Source organism: Centruroides vittatus, unplaced genomic scaffold (assembly GCF_030686945.1).
Source record: "Centruroides vittatus isolate TY-2023 unplaced genomic scaffold, ASM3068694v2 contig_983, whole genome shotgun sequence".
NCBI classification, from domain to species: domain Eukaryota; kingdom Metazoa; phylum Arthropoda; class Arachnida; order Scorpiones; family Buthidae; genus Centruroides; species Centruroides vittatus.
The window spans coordinates 1,141,893-1,163,947 of record NW_027122654.1 but is presented as its reverse complement, the minus strand read 5'-3'; the positions used below and the strand labels follow the sequence as shown (position 1 = coordinate 1,163,947).

At 32.7% G+C, this 22,055-nt stretch overlaps 1 protein-coding gene across 2 annotated transcripts; it reads right to left on the bottom strand.

Annotated features, from left to right (window-relative positions):
- Positions 1-3,232: 3,232 nt before the first annotated feature.
- LOC136985922 (disintegrin and metalloproteinase domain-containing protein 10-like) lies at positions 3,233-13,897 on the bottom strand. Of its 2 annotated transcripts, none has more exons than XM_067283321.1 (4): positions 13,259-13,897; positions 10,859-11,526; positions 6,855-7,422; positions 3,233-3,605 (listed from the first exon to the last, which is right to left on the bottom strand). In XM_067283321.1, exons 1-4 carry the CDS (start codon positions 13,867-13,869, stop codon positions 3,263-3,265), a joined length of 2,190 nt encoding a protein of 729 aa, XP_067139422.1. In that variant the 5' UTR covers positions 13,870-13,897; the 3' UTR covers positions 3,233-3,262. The 2 variants fall into 2 exon arrangements, with proteins under 2 accessions (XP_067139422.1, XP_067139423.1); XM_067283322.1 differs by having other exon boundaries at positions 3,378-3,605; positions 6,850-7,422.
- Positions 13,898-22,055: the final 8,158 nt, after the last annotated feature.

Below are 22,055 nucleotides of genomic sequence, written 5' to 3'. Positions count from 1 at the left end.
AAGTGAAGAATACGGTGGATTACGAAAACGTCAAATTTACGTTAGGAATGTGAATATACTGAAAAATATATGTAGCATATAATTTAAAAATAACACAATATATTATTTATAATAACGTAATATATTATTTATTTTTTAAGCTATAAAAATTTCGTTTTAATTAAATCTCGTTTGAATGTCGTGCTATCCACTTCAAGAGATGAGAAATATATTCGGAATTATTACATTTATAATGTCATTTATATTTTAAGCGACTAATAAAAATTGATACAGGGATTTGTCTGCTTTGTAGTTATCAACTAGGTGTAACTTTTCGAACATTTTTTCTTTTTTTAGTAATTGATTTTATTAAAAACTAGCAGATAGGCCCAGCGTTGCTCGGGCAAAAGTAATGATAGCGAAGATTAAGATTATTACGTTATAGTCAACCTTACCCGTTTTCACAGAATGCAAGAATTTGGTTCCCTTGTTTCCAGACTAATTAGAGAAATTTTAGGTGGGTCTAAAAATATTTTGATTTTCCGCAAAAATAAAAAAAACTGCATCTGTGTCTTGCACGTCGCGTTCTCTTAACACTTCTATTGTTGATGGAAGTGTTAAGACTTAATCCCGTCCCTCTCCCACGTGGGGAGGAATTTCGAAAAATCCCTTCTTAGGGCTGTTTCACACTGTCACCGACTGGTCCGACCGGTCCGATCCGACCGAGCCTATAATCGGACCGACTAGTAGTAAAAGAATTCACACTGAGTACGATTATGTCGGTGGCCGACTCGTAAGGACCAATCGGAACGCGTCTTACAGATCAGAACACTAGCCAATCGTGGTAAGTTTTTCAATTTAAACAGAAAACATGGCCGTCTTTATAAGGTTGTCGTGTGTTCGCGGGCTAACGACACCATTTTAGCATTTTTAATGTCGCTTTCTCTTGTAAATGAAATGTATTATGGTGAATTAAAGTAATTCGTTTTGTTAATATCGATGAGTGCCTGCGTATTTCTTAATAAAGTTGTTCTTAAACGAAGCAAATAGACGGAAATAAAAAATCGTTCGTAACTTTTAAACGGTTGATCGTAAGTAATATTTTTTTAATACCAATCGATTCAGCGTATCAAATTACATTTAGATATGTCTACGTCTATTCGTTAATATGAAGTTTAAGACTATTTTTTAGCTGGATACCTTTCGCTTTACTCTAACCAATTATTTTTTTCAATGTCGCCTTTATAATCGGCTTGCCGAATATCATAAAGCCATGGATATTTTCTAACTTCGTTTATTAAAGCTTCCGAGAAACTTTACCTTCCGCCATTTTCTAACTTCGGATAAATCTAAACTCTGATTGGTTATAGCTTCGAAGCCCTCATTGGCTGTAGCTCACCGACTGCTCCGACGCGACTACAAATATTTAACTTTTTAAATCTGTCCGACTGGAACGACCAGTCTGTTGACCGACTGCTGTTGCCATGGCAATACGACTAGGAGTCGGACCGGTCGGCCCAGTCGGTCATAGTGTGAAACAGCCCTTAGTGTGCGTTCTCGTGACGTACCCTAACTATGTACCAAATTTCAACTTTCAATACCTAACCATTTGGGCTCTGCGCTGATTATTATTATTACTATTATTATTATCAACTCGTCTCGATTATATATATAGATTACACTTTACCCACCAAAACGGTTAAGACAACGACGTTTGTTTAGTGTAAGTTCAAAAGTCGTGCTCCAAAGGCGATTTGCCTACCGCTTTTAAGTGTAGAAAGATATTCGGTTTTCTCGCATTTATGATCTTAGGTTTCTTTTTCATTACTACTATACTACGGTTCTTATCGAATAAATGAAAAACTTCGGAAAAGTTTATAGTTTTTTTCGGTATCATAAGCTTAATTTCAACAATAAGACAGAAGTTTAATAACATTAATATGTTTGAAGATAAATGATGATTGACAATTTAACCAGATTAAACTTCTCTAACAGTTTGACTTCTTATAAACTGCCCTCCTCCCCTATTCCTATTTTAAGCCAGTCTTTATTCGATACCTTCGATCAAAATTCGTTGTCTAAAAGAGTATTTTAACCGATTTGTTTCGTTTTAAAATACAGTATTTCGTACGTAATTAATTCTTTCGGAATATTGAAGGCAGAACATTGCGTTTTCGTAAGGTTGGTTATGACTGCAACCGTTATTCAGTGTGTAATCTATATATTTAGAGGTAAATATAATAGATGTCTTATTTGAAGGGTCTGGGGATTGTAAAAATGTCTGTTATTCGGGAGTGTTCGTCTATGGAGGTTTCACTGTAAATGAGGATGTTTGTTTTTTTAGTTTGCTCGTTAGGCCATTCAGGCAAATTGCTGTGAAACCCGGCAGTTTCTTAAACATACTTCGTAAACTTAGAATACAAAATATTCATTGCTTTTCTATATATCAATTAATTTTTTTTACATTCAATTTGCTGGCTTTACATGCAGCGCCATTTATTTGTAAAAAATTTTTAAAAATATATTCACTTAATTACTGTGACATCGATATAGCATAATAGATGCACATTATTATTACTGCGACAGGTAATAATAACGTACAGTACGTCTGTTATGAACAAGATTTTGTTTAACATTTATTTATTCGATTTATCTTTTTGTAGTCGAAACTTGTAGGCTGTTTTTTTGTCTACTACAGGTGTTATGAATTTAATACTAACTAATATTATTACATAGAAAATATTATTAATACTAACTAATAAAAGAAAATGTGCTTTGTATAATTTTTTTATAAATTGAACGTTTTTGCATAAGACTTATAAAAACACATATTTTAAAAAATTCTACATATATATTCCCATTAGTTTGATTTATCGTGAAGTATTCCTTTGCTGAATGCTTGAGACAAGTTTGCTGAAATGTTTTAATGTATAGAATTGAATATAAATAATCACTTATAAAAAAAAAACTTCCAGCTGCACTGTCGAAATAACCAGAATATTGTTTCCTCATGTCACACCAAGAAATTTAAATTTCTGCAACAATTTATACTTACCGGGAATTATGCTAATCTTGCGTAGTATTTTACATTTACATGCATTTGCACACATTACATTTGCATACATTTGCTACTGAATATAAAGAAAATTCAAGTTGCTTTTATTTTAATCACGCAAACATTATAGAATACATTTACATATAAAAGTGAAAAGGTATTTATTTCAAGTGTTCAATACTTAGGCTGTCGTATTACTCAAATGTTGTAACGTTCAAGAAATTGACATCATTCTTTAGGTTCTAAGGCATTATTCTTTATCTTATTTATTTTCCTTTTGGGTTTCTTTTTTACTTTCAGTTTCATTTCCGGTTTTTCTTCCTTCTCTCTTAAACGATGCTTTTTCGTAATTTCCCCTCTAGGTTTCTTTACTTTCCGTTTCATTTCGGGTTTTCCTTCCTCGTTTCTTAAAGGGTACTTTTTCATTAATATCTCTATACTCGGTCTTTCGTGTTGATGACTTTGGTAACAACTTATGGCAATGACAATAATTAGTAAGAACGGTAGAGGTGTAAGATAATTCCAAATACTATACATCTTCCAAATAGTTTTAGGTATACAAGATCCATTCCTAAAAGATAATATACTACTAATAAATAGCAAAAAAATTTTAAAAATATATACATAATTTTAATTAAAAAGATAGACGGTATATTCACAATTTAAAAAAATAAAAGAAACTAAATCAGGAGGTCTATCGACTAAGCAGGAAAGCTACCGACTCATCCCGGATTAGTCGACCAACGACCCTCGAAATTAAATATAAGGCAACTGGACCGTTAGAACAAAGAGAAACAACCCTGGCCTAAGACTGTTGTTAGAAGCAATCAAGAAATATTGCTGTATATATATATTGTAAATAATTATAAAATAAATATACTTGAACTGTGTTTTAGTAGTCGTAACGTCTTTTTTTCTGACAGATCACAGATCCGGAAATCGTAAGCCACGATCCGAAATTTACTGTCATCTTTCTTATGTAATTATGTATTCTTAAATTGTTATGGCCTATCATTAGTGAATTTTTAAAATTGTTTTATATAATTCTGCTGAGGCCTCTAATAAAAAATCGTTTCTGTGAAAAAAGACTGTTTTTGTTCCTGGTGATTGGATAGGATAGTAAGAAAGACGATTTAGTTTCTTTTGTTATTTTTTAATATTCTAAATATAACGTATGCTTTTTAAATTTAAATTACGTGAAAACTAATTTATTGTTTACGATCTGGTACAATAAATAGTAATGTTTTTCTTTGTACAGGTTAAATTGAATATTCTTGTACAAGATGAAGTAGACTAAAATTGTGATAAAATTACAATGCATATAGTAAAGTTATTAATACAATAGCACATATCATATTATTGATTTTACTTACTGTGTTTCTATGACAGATGATTTCCGTGCCTGGTAACGTTATGTTTAGCCGTAACGAGAGCCAGAACGAAAAGGACAAAGTCCTGTGCTATTGAAAACGATCACTCTATTCATACTCACATCTTAATACTACTAAACTGACATGTCTAATTTTATTCCTACATAAATATTTAGTTTGCACTAATTCTTTTACGACTAGTTTGTACTGTACCTAATATTATTTTCTTGTATGTTATTATTGTATATAATTTTCATTCTCTGGGAAGGCAGCTGGGACCGTCACACCACTGGTAGGCTAACCTACACTTTTATCCCCAAGGTTGACACTACTGAGATTCTTCGCCACTTTTCCCTAATTACACTCTCACTCAGCTTCTTACAAGCCACGGCAACTTTAAGTAATACTTGCATTGATTTAACCTTGGGGGCAATCCACAATGCGATTGTGGTATTTAGGAGGACCAAACATCACTTCACTAAGTTTTTCGCTGCAATATGTACAATCACATTAAGGATAGTTTAATGAGAGCTGCTATTCTTGAAGGGTACAACTGGCTTTGCAATCCGCACCAACTCATTCACACACGTACAATGTTCCATCATGTACTCACATTTATATCTCTTAGTGGAAATCTTGAGAGCACTCACTCCAGGGGCACGGATGGCAATTAGCTTTCCCATGCTTTGTTTCAACTGATGGTATATAGCTGCCTTTTAACTTGTATTTTAACTTTTATTACCTGTTCAATCAGCAATGTAGCATCAATGCTTCTTACGCACATTTTACCTTTAATCGTTTATTGATGTTTCTATTTAGCATTATTACGCTTAATGTATAATGTATATAGTATTTTTTGGTTCAATCGAAACCGTGTTCTTATTTATATTTGGTATACTGGCACAATGAATTGGCGCTTAATCAAAACTGGGCGAGTTTTCCAACAACGAAGTGGCGCTTATTAGTGGAACTAACTAAATAAAGATGGAAAACTCGCCCAATGTTGATTAAGCACCACTTCATTGTGCAGTATACCGTATATAGTATTGTTATTTATTGTAACTTCTTTTGTAAATTATAATCATTTTCGCGGTTCTCCCCTCATTTGTAATTTCTTAACTTGCTATATTAATGTTAATTAAACATTGTACAATGTATTATACTGTATCTTAAGCCAGCTGTGCTCAGGGATGCTGGCAATGTACAGTACATTGTGTAGACTGAATAAAAGTATTGAGTATTGTATATCTCCTCTCCCTCCTTTTTCCCCTCCCCTTTCCTTTACCCTCTTTTCTGCCGGCTAAACACTTCGTATACGGCCGATATCTTTCTTGTATGTATGTATGTATGTTATTATTACTATTATTATTCAGAATTTCTGCGTCCCTGAGACCTTGTATCTCTAGGCCTAAGCATAGTGACTACATGGAAAACGCAAATCTATAAATATACTAACAAGTAGCTTTGCTTACTTGTTAGTATATTTATAGAGACGATTGTTGGGACGAGCGAGTAAAACGTCGTTAAAGAGTATATACTATATGTACCGGTACATGTATCCGGCTTTAAGGACCAGTACACTTACCCGTACCAGTACACTTGGCAGAAGCACCTGTCCGTGGTATTCGTACACAATCGTATGGATGACAGAATTATCAGTATTTTTGTTTCGTCATACACACAATCAGGTATGCATACACGATTAATAAATAATAAGTTAAACACTACGCTGAATTTAAAATATTTTAAATTTGGTGGTTAAAGGTTGGGGGCCGAGAGATATACAGTAATCTCGAATGGGGTGGGATTTAGTGAAGGTTTTATTCCTTATTTGCATTTGAATTTATATACAGGGTGGGCCAGCGAAAACGAAACGGCAGAGTGTTCGTGTTCGTCCAAGCAAATCGCTCGGACAGGTCGATTTTACTCTCGAGGGGACATCTTTTTAAATAAAGTTTTTGCGATTCTGAATACAACAGACAACAATAAATTTTAAAAACTCATTTATTTTGTATTAACTAAACAAACATTTATTTCGAAAAAAATGTTTGTTTAGTTAATTTTCAGAATCCCAAAAACTTTATTGCAAAAGATGTTCCCTTGAGAGTAAAATCGACCTGTCCGAGCGATTTGCTTGGACGAACACTCGGCCGTTTCGTTTTCGCTGGCCCACCCTGCATATATAACTAGCTTCTACCCTCATAATTAAGATTATTTCCATTTCAAAATAATTAATAATATAAAAATAGTTTAAGATTAATTATCACGTCAGATGGCGCCATTCACAATTTTTTTTGCCAGGAAAGTTAGTCAACTCGTTGTTGGAGCTTTTTAAGAATGATTTACCCAATTACTTTGTCCGACTGACTGACAATTCATCATAAGTGTTTCATATTATTTTACTATTTTGGAAATTATATCAATTCAGTACATAATAGAACGTACCGTACCTGGAACATATCCCGTATCCATTATCACAAGAACTACCTGGAATTTTTACATAAACTTCTTCTTTAGATGGAAAAAGTTGGAAGTCTTTTGCACTTCGACATGAATGAGTTTCATTCATACAACAAATATGACATTCCGAATGACGAGCCTTACATTGGCAAGGCTTCATATTGTGATCCAGACAAACGTTACTTTTGCACTGTCCCTGGTGACAGGTTCGAGAATTTTGTCTGCAAGGCGTGCCGTCTGGTTGCATTAAACCGGCACAAAATGAAGAAATTCCATCGCAAAACGTAGTAGCATTAAAACATTCTATGTTACTGAAACATGGTTGTCTTTTGTCATATTCTATAATATCGCAATCGCCGTCACAGCATTGTCCTTTGCTAGGTGAACAAAGCATTCCATTTCTCAGTGTACACTGAGACGGGTATTCATTAATTCTACAACACTTCTGAACAGCAGAGCAATTTTCTGTTAAAGAATTACAATCACAGTATTCTCCTTCTTCTACGATTCCATTTCCGCAATTGGATAGCTCCCTTCTCAATAGACACGTTTTTATTCCTATAACAAAAAACAAAAAACATTTATATTATTGTATTAACATTTGCACAACCCCTGAAACAAAGTATGAAATATTTTACAATTGCTGCAGAAAAATTATTTCGATCCTGAAATAATAAACTCACGAAAATATTATTGAACATTTAATAAATTCTCTAATATGTCTAATATATTTATACTAGCAAGTAGGCCCGGCGTTGCTCGGGCAAAAGTAACGATAGCAAAGATTAAGATTATTACATTATAGTCACAAAAAAAGAGTAATTTCATCAACGAACTAAGTTTTTCTAAAGAAAGGTCGAATTTGAAAATCGAATGTTCTAATATTGTTCGATTTTCACGACTTGTTCTGATTATATCGTTCAATTTTCTTCGAATGTTCTAAAGAAGAAAGGTCGAGAAAAACCGAACTAATCTGTTTCAATTTGAAAATCGAATGTGTTCTAACATATTACTCTTTTTTCTTTCTTTTCTTTTCTCCAGCGCCCGTAAATCTTGCACGTCGCTTTCTCTTGTTCTCCATTGTTACTTAACTCTTTGAAACTTATATCCGTTACCCTAACTGTGCACCAAATTTCAACTTTCAACTCCTAACTGTTTTAGCGAATATTAAGATTATTACGTTATAGTCAACTTTACCCGTTTTCACAGAATGCAAGAATTGGGTCCTCCCTGTTTCCAGACTAATTACAGAATTTTTAGATAGGTCTAAAAATATGTTCGATTTCGAAAAAAAAACTGCATCTGCGTCTTGCACTTCGCTTTCTCTTAACACTTCCATTGTTACGTAACACTTCCATTGTTGATGAAAGTGTTAAGACTTAATCCTGTCTCTCTCCCCGTGGGGAGGAATTTCGAAAACTCTTTTCTTAGCGTGCGTTTTCGTGACGTATCCTAACTGTGTACCAAATTTCAACTTTCAACTCTTAACCGTTTGGGCTCTGCGCTGATTATTATCATTATTATTATTATGTTGGGGTAAGTGAGATATACTCGGTTAACACCGGTGGCTGTGTACTATGCCGGACCAAAGTCAAGGCATAGTAACCAAAACAGAAATTAAAGAAGTGTATCAGTGTGTGTGTCTGTATTCAGGAATTTTCTCACAATATGACATGTATTCAATATAGTGGCCTTCTGTAGTGTGATGTATGTGTTTCTATTCAATTGTAATGTGCCCAGGCTTTTGTGTAGTGTGTGTGGTATGACACATGTAGAGGAGAGAACAACAGGTACAATAAGCACCCTATCCATCCTCCACAGATGCCTTATTTCCTGGACGAGTTTTTTGTACTTGCTAATTTTTTCAGTGCATGCGTTTTGTATATTGTGAGTGTTTGAAATGGATATGTCTATAATGTATGTGATTTTATTGTGTTTGTCAATGAGTGTGATGTCTGGTCTGTTGTGGTAAATTGTTTTATCTGTGATTATGGCTCTTATTATTATTATTATCATCAACTCTTCTCGATTATATATATAGATTAGTCATATTAGAGAATTTATACACGAAACATCATACAGATATTTGCATAAATTACAAATTTACAGTATTTTAGAGTAAGAGATGAACAAAAGTATGGAATATTATTATAATAAAAATTATTGTGTTAAAAATACTGAATTTAACATACTAAAATGATTAGTACTGTTGTAAATAAATTTTATAACGTCATTATGGTAAAGTATAAAATTGGAGTGGACATGATATTGAAGTGAATGATGGATTCAGTACTGAAGGAAGTGAAAAGAAGAAACAATTAATAGTTTCGATGCACCTAGAAGGAAAATTAGAAATGATAATAGAAAAAACATTACAATTCTATAAAGGAACGGTTTCGAAAATAATTCCAAGATTAATACATTTGAAACTGAAAATTCAGCAACAGTTGGAAGACCAAGATCTACAACCAAGGGTTATGATCGTAAATTAATTAAAATTGTAAAGGAAAACAGATTTTTGTCATGAAACAGCATTAATTCAAAATGGGGAGAGACAGTTATCAAACATCACAGTAAGGAGGAGTCTAGCAGAAAAATTTTACTTCCAAGAAAAAACTAAACAAATTCCTATATGACAAAAAGCAAAACAAAATTCGTTTGAAATGGGCCAAAATTCATAAATCTGGAGTGTTAATGACTGAATACAAGTTACGTTCACAGATGAATCAGAAATATGTATTGGCTATGGTAATGATGGCGGCAAATCAGTATACTGGAGATAAGATGAAAAATTCCATTCTGATTGTTTAAATTTATCAGCAAAATTTGCTACAAGTGTAATGACGTGGGGACGTATAACCTGTTAAAAGGTTGGTGGAATGGTAACCCCTGTTAGTACGTTGAAAGCTTATGGTTATTTGGAGTTATTAGAATCTTTGGTCGTTAAAATATTAGATCAATTTGGTAATGAGGATTTCATCTACCAGGATGACAATCAATCAGGACTAGATAAATTAAGCAATGGTTTCAAAAACATAACGAACAGCATTTAGAATGGCCTGGCAACAGTTTAGATATACAGTAGAGAGTCGTTAATCCGAATCCCTGTAATCCGAATCGCCGGTTATCCGAACGATTTTCAGTCGGACTGTGTCTTGCTGAATCGAACGTTTTTGATACTAGATTTACTTCTAAAGTATAATTTTTATGCTTTTTATATTCTTCAATATATTTATTTTGTTTGTACGAAATAAAGAAATAATTTTTAACGATACAATCGCCTCGATTATTATTATAAAAATTTTCGTTAGGCTTAAAATCGACGAAAATTCAACACGAAGCGACACGCAACAGAGAAAAATTTCAACATCGGACAGGTTAATATATTTGTTCGTACATAATCGGTTATCCAAACAAATCACTAATTTGAACAACCCCAGTCCCCAATTGATTCTGATTAACGACTCTCTACTGTATCTCCGATTAAAAAAGTTTGGAATGTACTGAACAAAATAATTTCTGAAAAAGAACTACAACAATAAAGGAATTAAAGAAGGCAGACAAAGAATCACTGTCACAAGTTGATCCAGAACTGTAGAAAAAACTGATTTCTATAATGCCACGTGGAATAAAGGCAGTAATTAGAACAAACGAGAGCCCTGCAAAATATTAATCATCATTATTCCGTACTTTTTTCAACTCTTACTTTGTTTAAAATGCTGTAATTTTGTAATTTATGCAAATCTCTTTACGACGTTTGGTATGTAAATACTGTAATAGGTCTATAATTGTTGCCGATTATTAAAAGTTCAATTATATGATGTGAGTTTAATTATTTTCTGTAGAAAAAATATTTTTCTGCAACAGTCACGAAATATGCCATATTTTTGTTCATAATATTACGAATATATTAACTTTTTATTATACTTAGGTTTCTATAAACTTACTTAATTTTAAAAATAATATTAAACTGTAAGATATATAGAAAATTTACTTGATTGCTTCACGAAGTTTTTTACAGTGGTTTTGCAACAGGTTGAAAAGTGCCAATTATTCTTAAAAGCCCCATAAGATATATTCGGATGCATTATGTAATTTCCGTGTCTGGGGTTTACATATCCGGGACTGCAAAATTTATTTTTTTCAGGATCGTCTCGGCAACCGAATGCGTGTCCCAGTTGGTGTACTAAATTTAACGGTATTCTAAATCGAGGAATAATTTCTTTGTTTTCTATATTGGTAACAAAACCAACATTATTGTTCTTTTGTAATGGTTTCGGTCCACGACAGATTCCTCCGATCTTATTGACTTTGGAAACTGCGCATTGAGTTGGTGTCCAAAAATCTCTGTGAGTGAAGCAGATTAGCATGCAATATGGATGACTATACTTCGTCAAGCTTTGTAGAAATTCTTTATAATCTTTGGTTTCCATTCCAAAAATATTACCTGGATCATTTTTGGTTTCGAATATGGTAATTTTCTGGACGTTGAATGAGATATCGTCTTTGTCACCGTCTTCGTCGAAATCAGTATTTCTGAATATGTGATCGGCAATCTTCATGTATAAAAGCATTTCTGAAACGATCTTAGCCTGATTAAATTCCATGTATTCGGTATATGTATGATCTGCTACAAGTTCTAACGAGCATATTTTGGTTTGTCTGAAAATGAAAATTAAATTTAAAAATTATGTTTATAAGAATGATTAGTAGATAAAAAAAGCATCCTCTCGTGTATCTCGTGATCCACCGTACACTTACTCTGGTGCGAAGTGCCATAAGAGATGAACTTTCTCTATTTATTTTATACTGATGAAAATTATGTTTATTGATTCCTTATTTTTAAATTTACTTATTTTACTTAATAATATTATTATGCGTACATGATAATTTATCAAATAACACGGGCTTTACTTAAAGAACAATAGTTTCTGTCTAAATACAATTTTTTTATTTTCGAAATAAATTAACACATTAAAAACCGTTTCTATATCCCAGTACGAATAGTTTTAGATAAAAACTAACGTTTTCGACCAAAACTTGGTCTTTGTCAGGCTACCAGTATAAAATTCGAAACTGCAATTCGAACAACGTATTTAAAATTATTTTAAATAAAGCGCATTGAAAACATAGCGGTAAAGCACGGGTATGGTCAAAGCATAATACATAATTTATCGCCCAGGTACGCCAACCTACTAACGGCACGCCACACACATAGCACACAGGTAGACACCCATAATCACAGTAGCAACCATCACGCACAGTAGTGCAATACAACCAACACTTAAGTTCCATTTATAAAGTAATTGCTAACCGTAAAGGCACAAAGATCGCATATAAGAGATCTAACACAATATATGGGCTGCTACGCAATGACAAAGACAGGACAGAGAAAAGTCGAGCACCGGGTGTCTATATGGTTCCTCTCAGAGACCACAGATTCCAGCGAGATCTAGTATACATCGGATCCACGAAGCGCTCACTAAGCAAAAGAATACAGGAACACGGGTATGATATCGCCAACCAAAGGCATATCACCGTCCTAGCTGCCTACGCCACAGACCCTGAAATACAAGCCGACCATCATAGGGTCAAATTGGTAAAAATGTCAGATCAAGTTCAATATCTTCGCAAACTTTAAAGCGTTGGAAACATACAAAGTCGGCCTGGCCGGCAACTGTATTAATGCGAAAGATGCCGCCAATATTTCGTAGTCATGGATGTGGTGCTATGAGAAAAAGCGTAAACAACACTAGCATGTTGCTAACGTTTCTACACCAGCAAATACATCGTATTATTTATTTGTGGAAATGTAACAATATTTTTATCACTTCAGTAGCATGTACAACGAAAATTAGTTTCCAATTTTTAAATAATTTAGAATTTAAAATAATTTTAAACACGTTGTTCGAATTTCAGTTTCGAATTTTTTACTGGTCAATAGCCTGACGAAGACTAAGTTTTGGTCGAAAACGTTAGTTTTTATCTAAAGCTATTCGTACTGGGATATAAAAAGCATTTACAATTTTTTATAAATGCTATCACTACCCTCAGAATTAAACATTTTGCCATTTTATAATAATAATAATACATAACAATTTTTTTATAACACAATCTTATAACAGATTGAATCATACACAATTTTTATTTATTATAATTAAAAATATCATAGAAGTTACTTTTAACAGTCGGAAATTTACACAACTCCTTGCTGAATTATTCATATATGCAGAGAATAGAAGATAAATGATATATTACTATGCATAATAAGTTCAATATTTGATATACCAATATTATTGTTTAAACGTCAGTAATATTCAAAGAGAGATAAAAATTGATACGAATAATGTTTTAAGATGGTTTTCAAAATTTAAGTAAAATGTTATAAACTCACCTCATTCGTAAGTTGTTATTGAACAAGTTATAAATCTGTATTTTAGTATCAACATGAAAATCTTTTTGATAAGCTTTCATTTTAAGATATTCTTCATTTCTTCTTGCTTCACACATTAATTTTCCATTCGGGTAAGATGGTCTTAATTCTATGTCTCGGATGTTATACATAATTGCACTTTTATCGTTCTCGTCAAAAGTATATTCGTTTCGTGGCCCTAAGAAATATGTGCTATATAAATGTTGAAATATTCCTATAAATTGGTTATCATAAAAATAACCAATAATTAATGATCCATTTTCATTCTTTAATTCTCCTTGGTATATAGACATTCCCGGCATTTCAGAAAGAGTGTATGCTTTCAATTTATCATCTGCATAGATAAATACTTTAGCTGCTGCAAGAAACATGGATTTATCTTTTTGTAGACGAAAACGAAATCTGTAGGCTATTCTCTGTATCATTATCACCATACCATCAGAAGTCGGTTTGAATATAATTGGTTGCACGTTGTTTAGTTGATAATTACTAGTTTCAATAGCAGATCCTATATCAGCCATAATTCGAATAACGATCGATATTAGGGATAAAATAAATAAATTTCGACGCATTACGGAAAATTGTCAAATTCTCAACTTATGTTCGAATTCATTACCGCTTCGAACCGAACGCTTTAAAAATATTTCGAATATGTAATTTAAAATTTAAAAATTCCAGTAATTAAGAAAATACCGTATTTATTTAAAGTATTTATAAAAATTTATTACTACTGTTTTCTATGAAGTAAAGTGTGAAAATGTAGAGCAAAATTTATTTATTCGAAGTGTTTAAAATTACAAACCCAGCAACAATAGAGAAAAAACTTCAATTCCTTGTCATGCAATTTAATATTAAATGCAATCTTCTCTTTAAATTCTGTCCACCAATGACCGAGTGGATAAATCCCCTGACACTGTTCTCAGATTTGAGTCTTCGTGCCTCGTTAAAGTTCTGTCCGTAAAGACTTTTTCGGGTTTTCAACACGAGTCTAAAGCAAAATTTAAGTTCTCGGGTGCAGCAAAACCCTAACGCTATTTTATCACTCAAATAGGGATCAATTTTCCGAAGAAAAACCCCCAGAAAGACTGATCGCCAAGGTGTTGCGTTGTCTTTTCACAAAAATACTTTGTACTGTATTGAATTTTGTATTGTACAGTATACATATTAAATTTTTCAATATTTTTTGCATGTTATCATGCCCGTCTTCTACTTAATAAAATGAAGAATTATAGATTGAAAGTTTTAGTTAATTTTCAATTGTTACTTTTACATTTTAAAATTTTAACAAAGGAGTTTACTATTTTATTTAAAAAATAGCTAAAAATATTAATTTTAAAGAAATAAGTGAGATAATTACAAATACTTCCTGTATATTATTTATACAAGAGTATTTTTTAATTTACTATATTTCATTAAAAAAATATCAGATAAATTTCTAGAAAAAGATATGCTGAATGGAATACATTCAAATATGGGAATATATTTTATTTTATGATTTTAATGTGTAAAATCATAAAATAATCGTAAAATTTTAATGTGTGATTATTAAATTAATACAATGAATAATTAATTTGAATATTTCTTCTTTTTTTTTGTTCACGTTTAATTGAATATTTAAATTTACAAATTTAAAGTAAACATTGTATAGTTATTTGGGATTTGAAGGAATGTAAAATTGAATATCAAGTAATTTTAATTATGTAAAAATATTAAAAACAAAAACATCAAATTACATATTACTAGAGTCTGTGTTTGATAAATTATCTTGTATTGTGTTTACATAAGAAGAATTAACTGCGATCGAGCTTTAAATCCGATTATCCTTTTTCATTTCAAGAACAGAATTATCTTACTGATTCCGAGCAATATTCTAACAACTGAATTACTTTAACGCACTTTCTGCAAATGAATTAACCTTCTGTAAGTGGATAAGTGACAACACAGAATAGTCTTCTGCTGGAAATAACAACGGGAAGAATGACTGTCGATTCTAGATAGATGAAAGTCGAGACTAAATATGGAAAGAAGTCGGAAGTCCTGATGCATGAACTTCCGGTTCGGATCGGAAGTCACGTTATTTCAGTTTAAATTTTCTTCTGAAAGGGGTAAGATGATTGGCACGACTGTATTGCCAGCAGGAAAAGTATGATGTTCAGAAACAAACCACTACTACAGTAGAGAGTCGTTAATCGGAACACTGGTAATCGGAATCGCCGGTAATCGGCACGATTTTCAGTCGGAATGTGTCGTGCTGAATCGAACGTTTTTGATACTAAATTTACTTCTAAAGTATAATTTTCATGTTTTTATATTCTTCAATATATTTATTTTGTTTGTACAAAATGCAGAAATAATTTTTAACGATACGATAGCCTCGATTATTATTATAAAAATTTTCGTTAGGCTTAAAATCGACGAAAATTCAACACGAAGCGACACGCAACGGAGAAAAATTTGAACATCGGACAGGTTAATATATTTTTTCGTACATAATTGGTAATCGGAACAAATGACTAATCTGAACAACCCCAGTCCCCAATTGATTCCGATTTTCGACTCTCTACTGTAATTTGAGATGAACAGCATATACAAATTTGCAGCCCTGCAATGTGACGAGGACACAATAAATAATTGCTCGTATTACGTGTAAGATCATATTCGTTTCATATAGAAATTGTATGCTTTAACGTCAATTTGACGCCGTCTCTTTATTTTCACAAAGAACGAGTTTAAAAAGTGAGGTCTAATTGATGTAAATGAGTACACTTTCTGGACGAGAGGAGCAAGCACGTAATGTAATTAACGTGTGCATCTTATTGCTACATAATACCAAAATAATCGAGATTTTAATACCGTAGTATTAAAATAGATAACGATGTAACATATAACATTGCTTATGATGATAATCCATCACTCTACATCACACGGGTAACACACAGTGATCCTATTAAGTGACAAGATAATGATAACCTAAAGTTAATTAGACACTGGTTTCCAATTAATTGTGTTCCCTCTTGTTGGTCGTTTATTAAATATGATAGCTTGCCTTAAAGTTTCGTCAACCTTACGGCGTTTTTAATAATACAATATCCAATTTTTATCGCATTAAATAATAGCTGTCTTCTCTAAAATATATTTTTATCAATCTTTAAAGAAAGTTAGAAACTTAACGCGAAAACAATGACAATTGTAGAAATTTACCAATAACCACTGATACTTAACATTTTTCTTAGTTATCTTGTATTTTCATATGTTTTATATCCAAAATATGCGGTAAATTCTCAAGGGAATGGAGAACTGTACTTTGATTTCAATGGAAAAGTTTTCTGTCAATTTATAACGCATCCATTCTTTTATAATCTTGGAAATATCTTTAGAATATTTATACTGCTGGAAAATAAAATCGTCTCCTCGTACCACTTTTCTTCCACATACAATTAAATTACATTCCAGTCTCTTTAAAAATGATCTAGTGTTCTTAATATTGTCAGTAAATCTTAGAAAATCAGGTCGTACAGCCCCAAACATCACATCACCACCACAATCAAGCATTACTGAAGAAACTAAAGTTTATTTAATTCTGTATTCGGTTTCGTCCCTATCAGACGAAAATTAATTAAACATAATTTAGTCAGAAAATAATTTATACTTTTAGTGTTCTATTTGTTCGTTCGTGTAATCTAAATCTAGGCGTTTAATTCTGTTCTGCTTACTCTAGAATAGTTTTTTATGTCATTTCCTTTATATGCTGAAGCAATGCTACGATCAATGCACTAATTTCAGGATTTTCTTCGCTCCTTGAGAATCCTCACGTTTTTGGACTGCATGAACTGCACACAATCTTAATTTAGAAACATATTTTCTTATTTTTTAAAGTAACTTTCTGTTTATTCGAACGAACTCAGTTTCTTTGCTTTTACACTCATTTTCAAAATTTGAAGGCTTTTGCGGACCCAGTCTATGAAGAATTGTTAAGTAACCCAACGCAATGCGCCATTTCGTAGAAAAATATTAAATCGCGATTCGGAACCAATTTTTTGCCGTAGAAATATTAGCGGAACCAGTCGCAAATAGTTATTTAAACTAGAGATAACTATCCGATATATTTATATTAGCTTTATACAATGTAATGGGCAATTATCTGATTTCAGCGCGTGTCACGAGCGTCGGACGCGCCGCGCTTACTACACACGTATGTCCATTGTTACATTAACAATTAATTATAATAATATATCTTGACAATTTTCAAAGCGAGTTTTTATCGAAGTGATTATCCGATGCGAATTAAGTGAATGCTAAAGATTTTGTATGAAGTGAGTATTTAAAGTAAGTTCTATTATCTTACTGTGTATAATTACATTACATTATCGCACATTCATGATTCGATTAAAAGCATCGCATTAATCTTAACTTTTTGACATAACTTTTCTAAAATAAATGAAAATTTCTCTTGTAAACTATGATAAAGACTGCTAATAGGCGGCTATAAATCACATTTAACTACATAATTATTATTTACGTTGTATTGAAACTATTTTCTCATTTTAATATGGCTTATACATTACTTATGATTATCATATGTGTCGATAAATTACATTATTATTTTATTTAAAATAGAGCAAATAATATTCTGACTCACTATAATAATAATATGACGAAAGGTTGATAGCTATTCAGATTTCACTTTCCCGGCTATTATAGGCTACATAACAGTAAGAATGGCGATCACCCCCACTGAATATTTTTACAATTTTAGACTCGGAGGACTTCGAATATTCGAGAAATTCAAAAAGCAAGTTTTTTCCTCTTTGTATGGATGTTATTATGTATAATTGTATTTCTGTTTGTTATTTTCCGCCATGTTCATACATTACTGCTCTCCGTGCATCAACTGCTGCTTGTTATTATTGTCCTTGCGTTTACTTTCTGTAACCCGTCCTGCACCTGTACTGGAATGCACCCAATTTGCATAATGTCTTACATTTCTCGTAACAGCAGTATTTTGTAAATATTGTTCCGGTATCTCACTCAATAGTGCAATTGGCTTATTCTGTTGCCTTATATCGAGGCTGCTTTGTCTTCCACTCTGTTGTTCAATCCACTGTATAATTGTACAGTATATTTAATTTCTTGATTGTATTGTTCTCAATTGCATTATCGTCCTCTCAATGTAAATGCCCCGCGCTTTCATATCGGTACACAAATTGTTACCCTGTATTTCTTGTAACAGCAACTGTTTGTCAACTATGTTCCTGCTTTCTGTAACAATTGGCTTGTTTAGCTGTCATACCAGGCGCACCCTACTGTCATACTGTAATTTCTATTTTATATCTTGTACCTTGTATTTTGACTTTGTAAGCTCATTACGTTGTCAATAAATGCGTTGCAGGCGCCATGAGCTCCCAACTTTCACCCCCACCCTGACCCACTTTCACCTCCTATTCTTAACCTTACCTCTTATTTCGTTATCTTTCTCTCCCAACCTCCAGGTCGTACCTTTGAATGATACCTGGAGTTCCCCCTCTTTCTAAAAATACCTGTTATTGTAAGTGAATGTGTAGGGGGCACGGTTTTGTTCACCCACTTTAAACCTTACTCCTGTGCTTTTTGTCGAAAATTTCTTAAATTCTGCAGGGTTATTTGCGTATTAAGGGAGTGATGATATTAAATTTCGCTGGTTATAGGTTGAGGGATGGAAAGATAGATGGGAGTCATGTATCATATCTCTAATAGATGACGATTTTATTCGTTATTAGTAAGCATGGGAATATGTGTATCCGAATTACTTTTAACGCAGGTTTTATTTTTGGACCATTTCCTTCACTTAGTATAATTTTCCTCCACTCTCAAACTTTTTACACAAAATTACAAATGAAATTCGTTAAGATGGATTCCAGTATCGACATTTAAACAATTTCTAATCAATTTTCCTGCGCATTTAATGTTCAGAAATTGAAATCATGCTATTGATTGGCATACAATTTTTCAACTGTAAACCTAGCAAATTCTTCTATTTGTTTCGTTCTAATTGTATCGTCATAAATTAAACAAACATCATATATTACCTGACCTTAAAATGTTATACCTCTTAAATTGGCTACTTTGTTTTGTCGATATTAATCACACACATTTCCGGTAGCTTTGGTCCGATTACTGATCCATTGATAATACCATATTTTTATCTGTAATAATCTATACACACTTTAAAATAAAATAATTTGTGTTTAAAAATAAACTCTATATTGTTTATTGGTATCTGATACTCATTTAAATTTTTCATGACATTTTCAATTTTATATACGGGTACATCGATTTTATATCTAGACACATTAACTTATGAAGTGAAGTAATAGTCTATTTATTCATCGGTCTGTAGTTTTTATACTTAATGGTGATTGCGGAATACAATCGCTAATGTAGGACTATGGCTGGATTTTCTGATGTCATTTTTATGTTCTTGATCCTCGCTGGTAATAACCTCAAAGTAGCCCTTGCATAACATAAATCGTTTACTCTCCGATGTTCGTTATGGGGACTTTGTATATCCTGGAACACAGGAAGGATCAATCGGCCCTTTGCCGTTTCGAAGTAATTCATATACAGCAGTATTACTTTTGAAAATTATCTTTTTCACCCCTGTAACTTTACTTATAATTTTCTATATATTATATATGAAGAAAGTTGAAACAAAAAGCGACACGGCTGCTCACTTTCTAGATGAAGTGCATATGTTTAAAGGAGGAACAATTACTACGAATGTCTACTGAAAATCGACATATAATCCGCTATTCAGACCACACGTGTCCCAACCCAATTAAATAAAAAATGGCAGCTTTCAGATCTTCGATATGAAGTGTCCATGCACACTGCGCAAATATGCAAGACAGAATAATTGAGCTGGAATATTGAGATTCACGACATTGACTCCCCGCCAAGTATAAAGTCACTGACTGGCTATATACAAGAATTAAATTTACTGATTTCGGGAGTCGCTTTCTCCCATTCCATCATCTGAAATATCTCGTTCGAAAGATAATTGTCTTCTTGGGTAGTGTGCAAAATTTCAAAAGTTTCTGTTAAGGGGTTACCAAAATGTAAGCAATTGAAAAATGCAAAAATCGTCAAAAAAGCTATTTTCGTTCCTAGAAGAAAATGCAGCACTGCTGGCGTTCGTAGAGGAAAAACTACCTGGGTCTAGAAAGCTCAAATTCTGAACTTAAACCTTTCTCATTATCAATGAGGTGTTGGCAAAATTACCGGGACTATAAGTCAAAGGTCTCCAGGATTTCCCTTAGAGCTACTTCAGTTTTTTAATTTTATGCTTATAAAGATAAAATTGCATGAAAACGAATGAATTTTATTCAAAATGTTTTCCAGAATAATAGAAGCTCAATTCACGCTAGTTAAACTTTTTATGGTTTTTCTAAACGGCGCACCGTTTAAAAAAACCATAAAAAAGTTTCGATATACGCCGCGGCGTATCGAAAGCGTTCGGTCGCCGAGCACCTACAAAAAACTGAAAACAGAAAACTTAATATAGTTCCATTGTTCACATTTAACAAAATGATGAAGAACATTATGAAAGAAATGGCAGACCGTAAAAGCTCTAAACTAATTCTCGAAAGAGCGCCAAGTATTTGCAGTAAATTGAAAAATGACAAAGATAAGTTAACGAGTGAGGAGAAAGCAGATGTGTTTACAGGATACCTTATGAAAACATGCAATTAAGAATAAAGAAGAATTATGTTGGAGTCACCAAAAGAAACTTGGTAGACTTAATGAACATCAGTATAGTGTAAAAAAGGGCCTCTACAATACAGTTCTATCCTAGATTGCAAAATCTGAGGGTTCTAGGGTAAAATGAGATAAGGCGGAGAATTAAGACTTTAAACTCTGTAATATTGACGCTTAACAGTGAAAAAATTAGAATATATATGAGTAGTTTGGAGGATAAATGTATTAATGAAAGAAATGAGAGCAGTTTACCGGGAATGTTCATGTATACATGAACATTCCCGGTATAGCATGGAAACGGCATGGAAGTTCATTGTAAAAAGTAAACTGTAATAGAAACTCCTAGTTACATTTGCTGACATATATTTTTGGGCTATAATTTCAAAAAATTGTAGATTAATAAATTTCCACTGTTGTCCTTTCGTTCATGACTTCCCCTAATCTAGCGAACGGAGTTAGATCAGGGGCGAATTTCCTGGACTTGCTCAGCATGCGCCGCATGCTTAATAGAAAGTTTAGACTGTCAATATACTTTTTATAGGAGAACAAATATACCAATAATAATTTATTCTAACCTGTAAACTCTTTTTACCATTTGTGTAAGCTTTTACATTGGCAGCTAGCGGCTAGCCGTTTTAAGTCAGTGCGATGCTTGCGGGAACTCGATCGCTTGCTCGTACGGAGGTTTGCCACGGCAAACAAGTGCACGCGCATGACGTCATTCAAAGCATTTAACACGGCCAGATTGTATCGAAAGCTTGCGGTACACAGTCAGCATACATAGCGTAGATCCGCCATATACACAATACATGAAGGATATACGTATGACTAATAGAGCTTAAGCCTTGATCCCCCAGTGTCAAGGCCAACAAAAATTAAGTTATCATAAATTTTTAACACTTTTTCATTATAATATATTTCATGTGTAGATATAATGGTCTTTATAATAGACCATACTTTTTTATTCACATCAAATAACGTTTCTGCCTATTGTTTAGTGCTAGAAATAGGTCTATTATTCTTA

Excerpts from the sequence above, each read along its gene's own strand:
- LOC136985922 (XM_067283321.1), bottom strand. The coding sequence starts at position 13,869 with ATGCGTCGAAATTTATTTATTTTATCCCTAATATCGATCGTTATTCGA. Across the intron at positions 7,423-10,858 it reads AAACTTCGTGAAGCAATCAA|GAATAAAAACGTGTCTATTG; the intron begins GTAAATTTTCTA and ends TTTTTGTTATAG. Across the intron at positions 3,606-6,854 it reads GGATACGGGATATGTTCCAG|GAATGGATCTTGTATACCTA; the intron begins GTACGGTACGTT and ends ATTATCTTTTAG.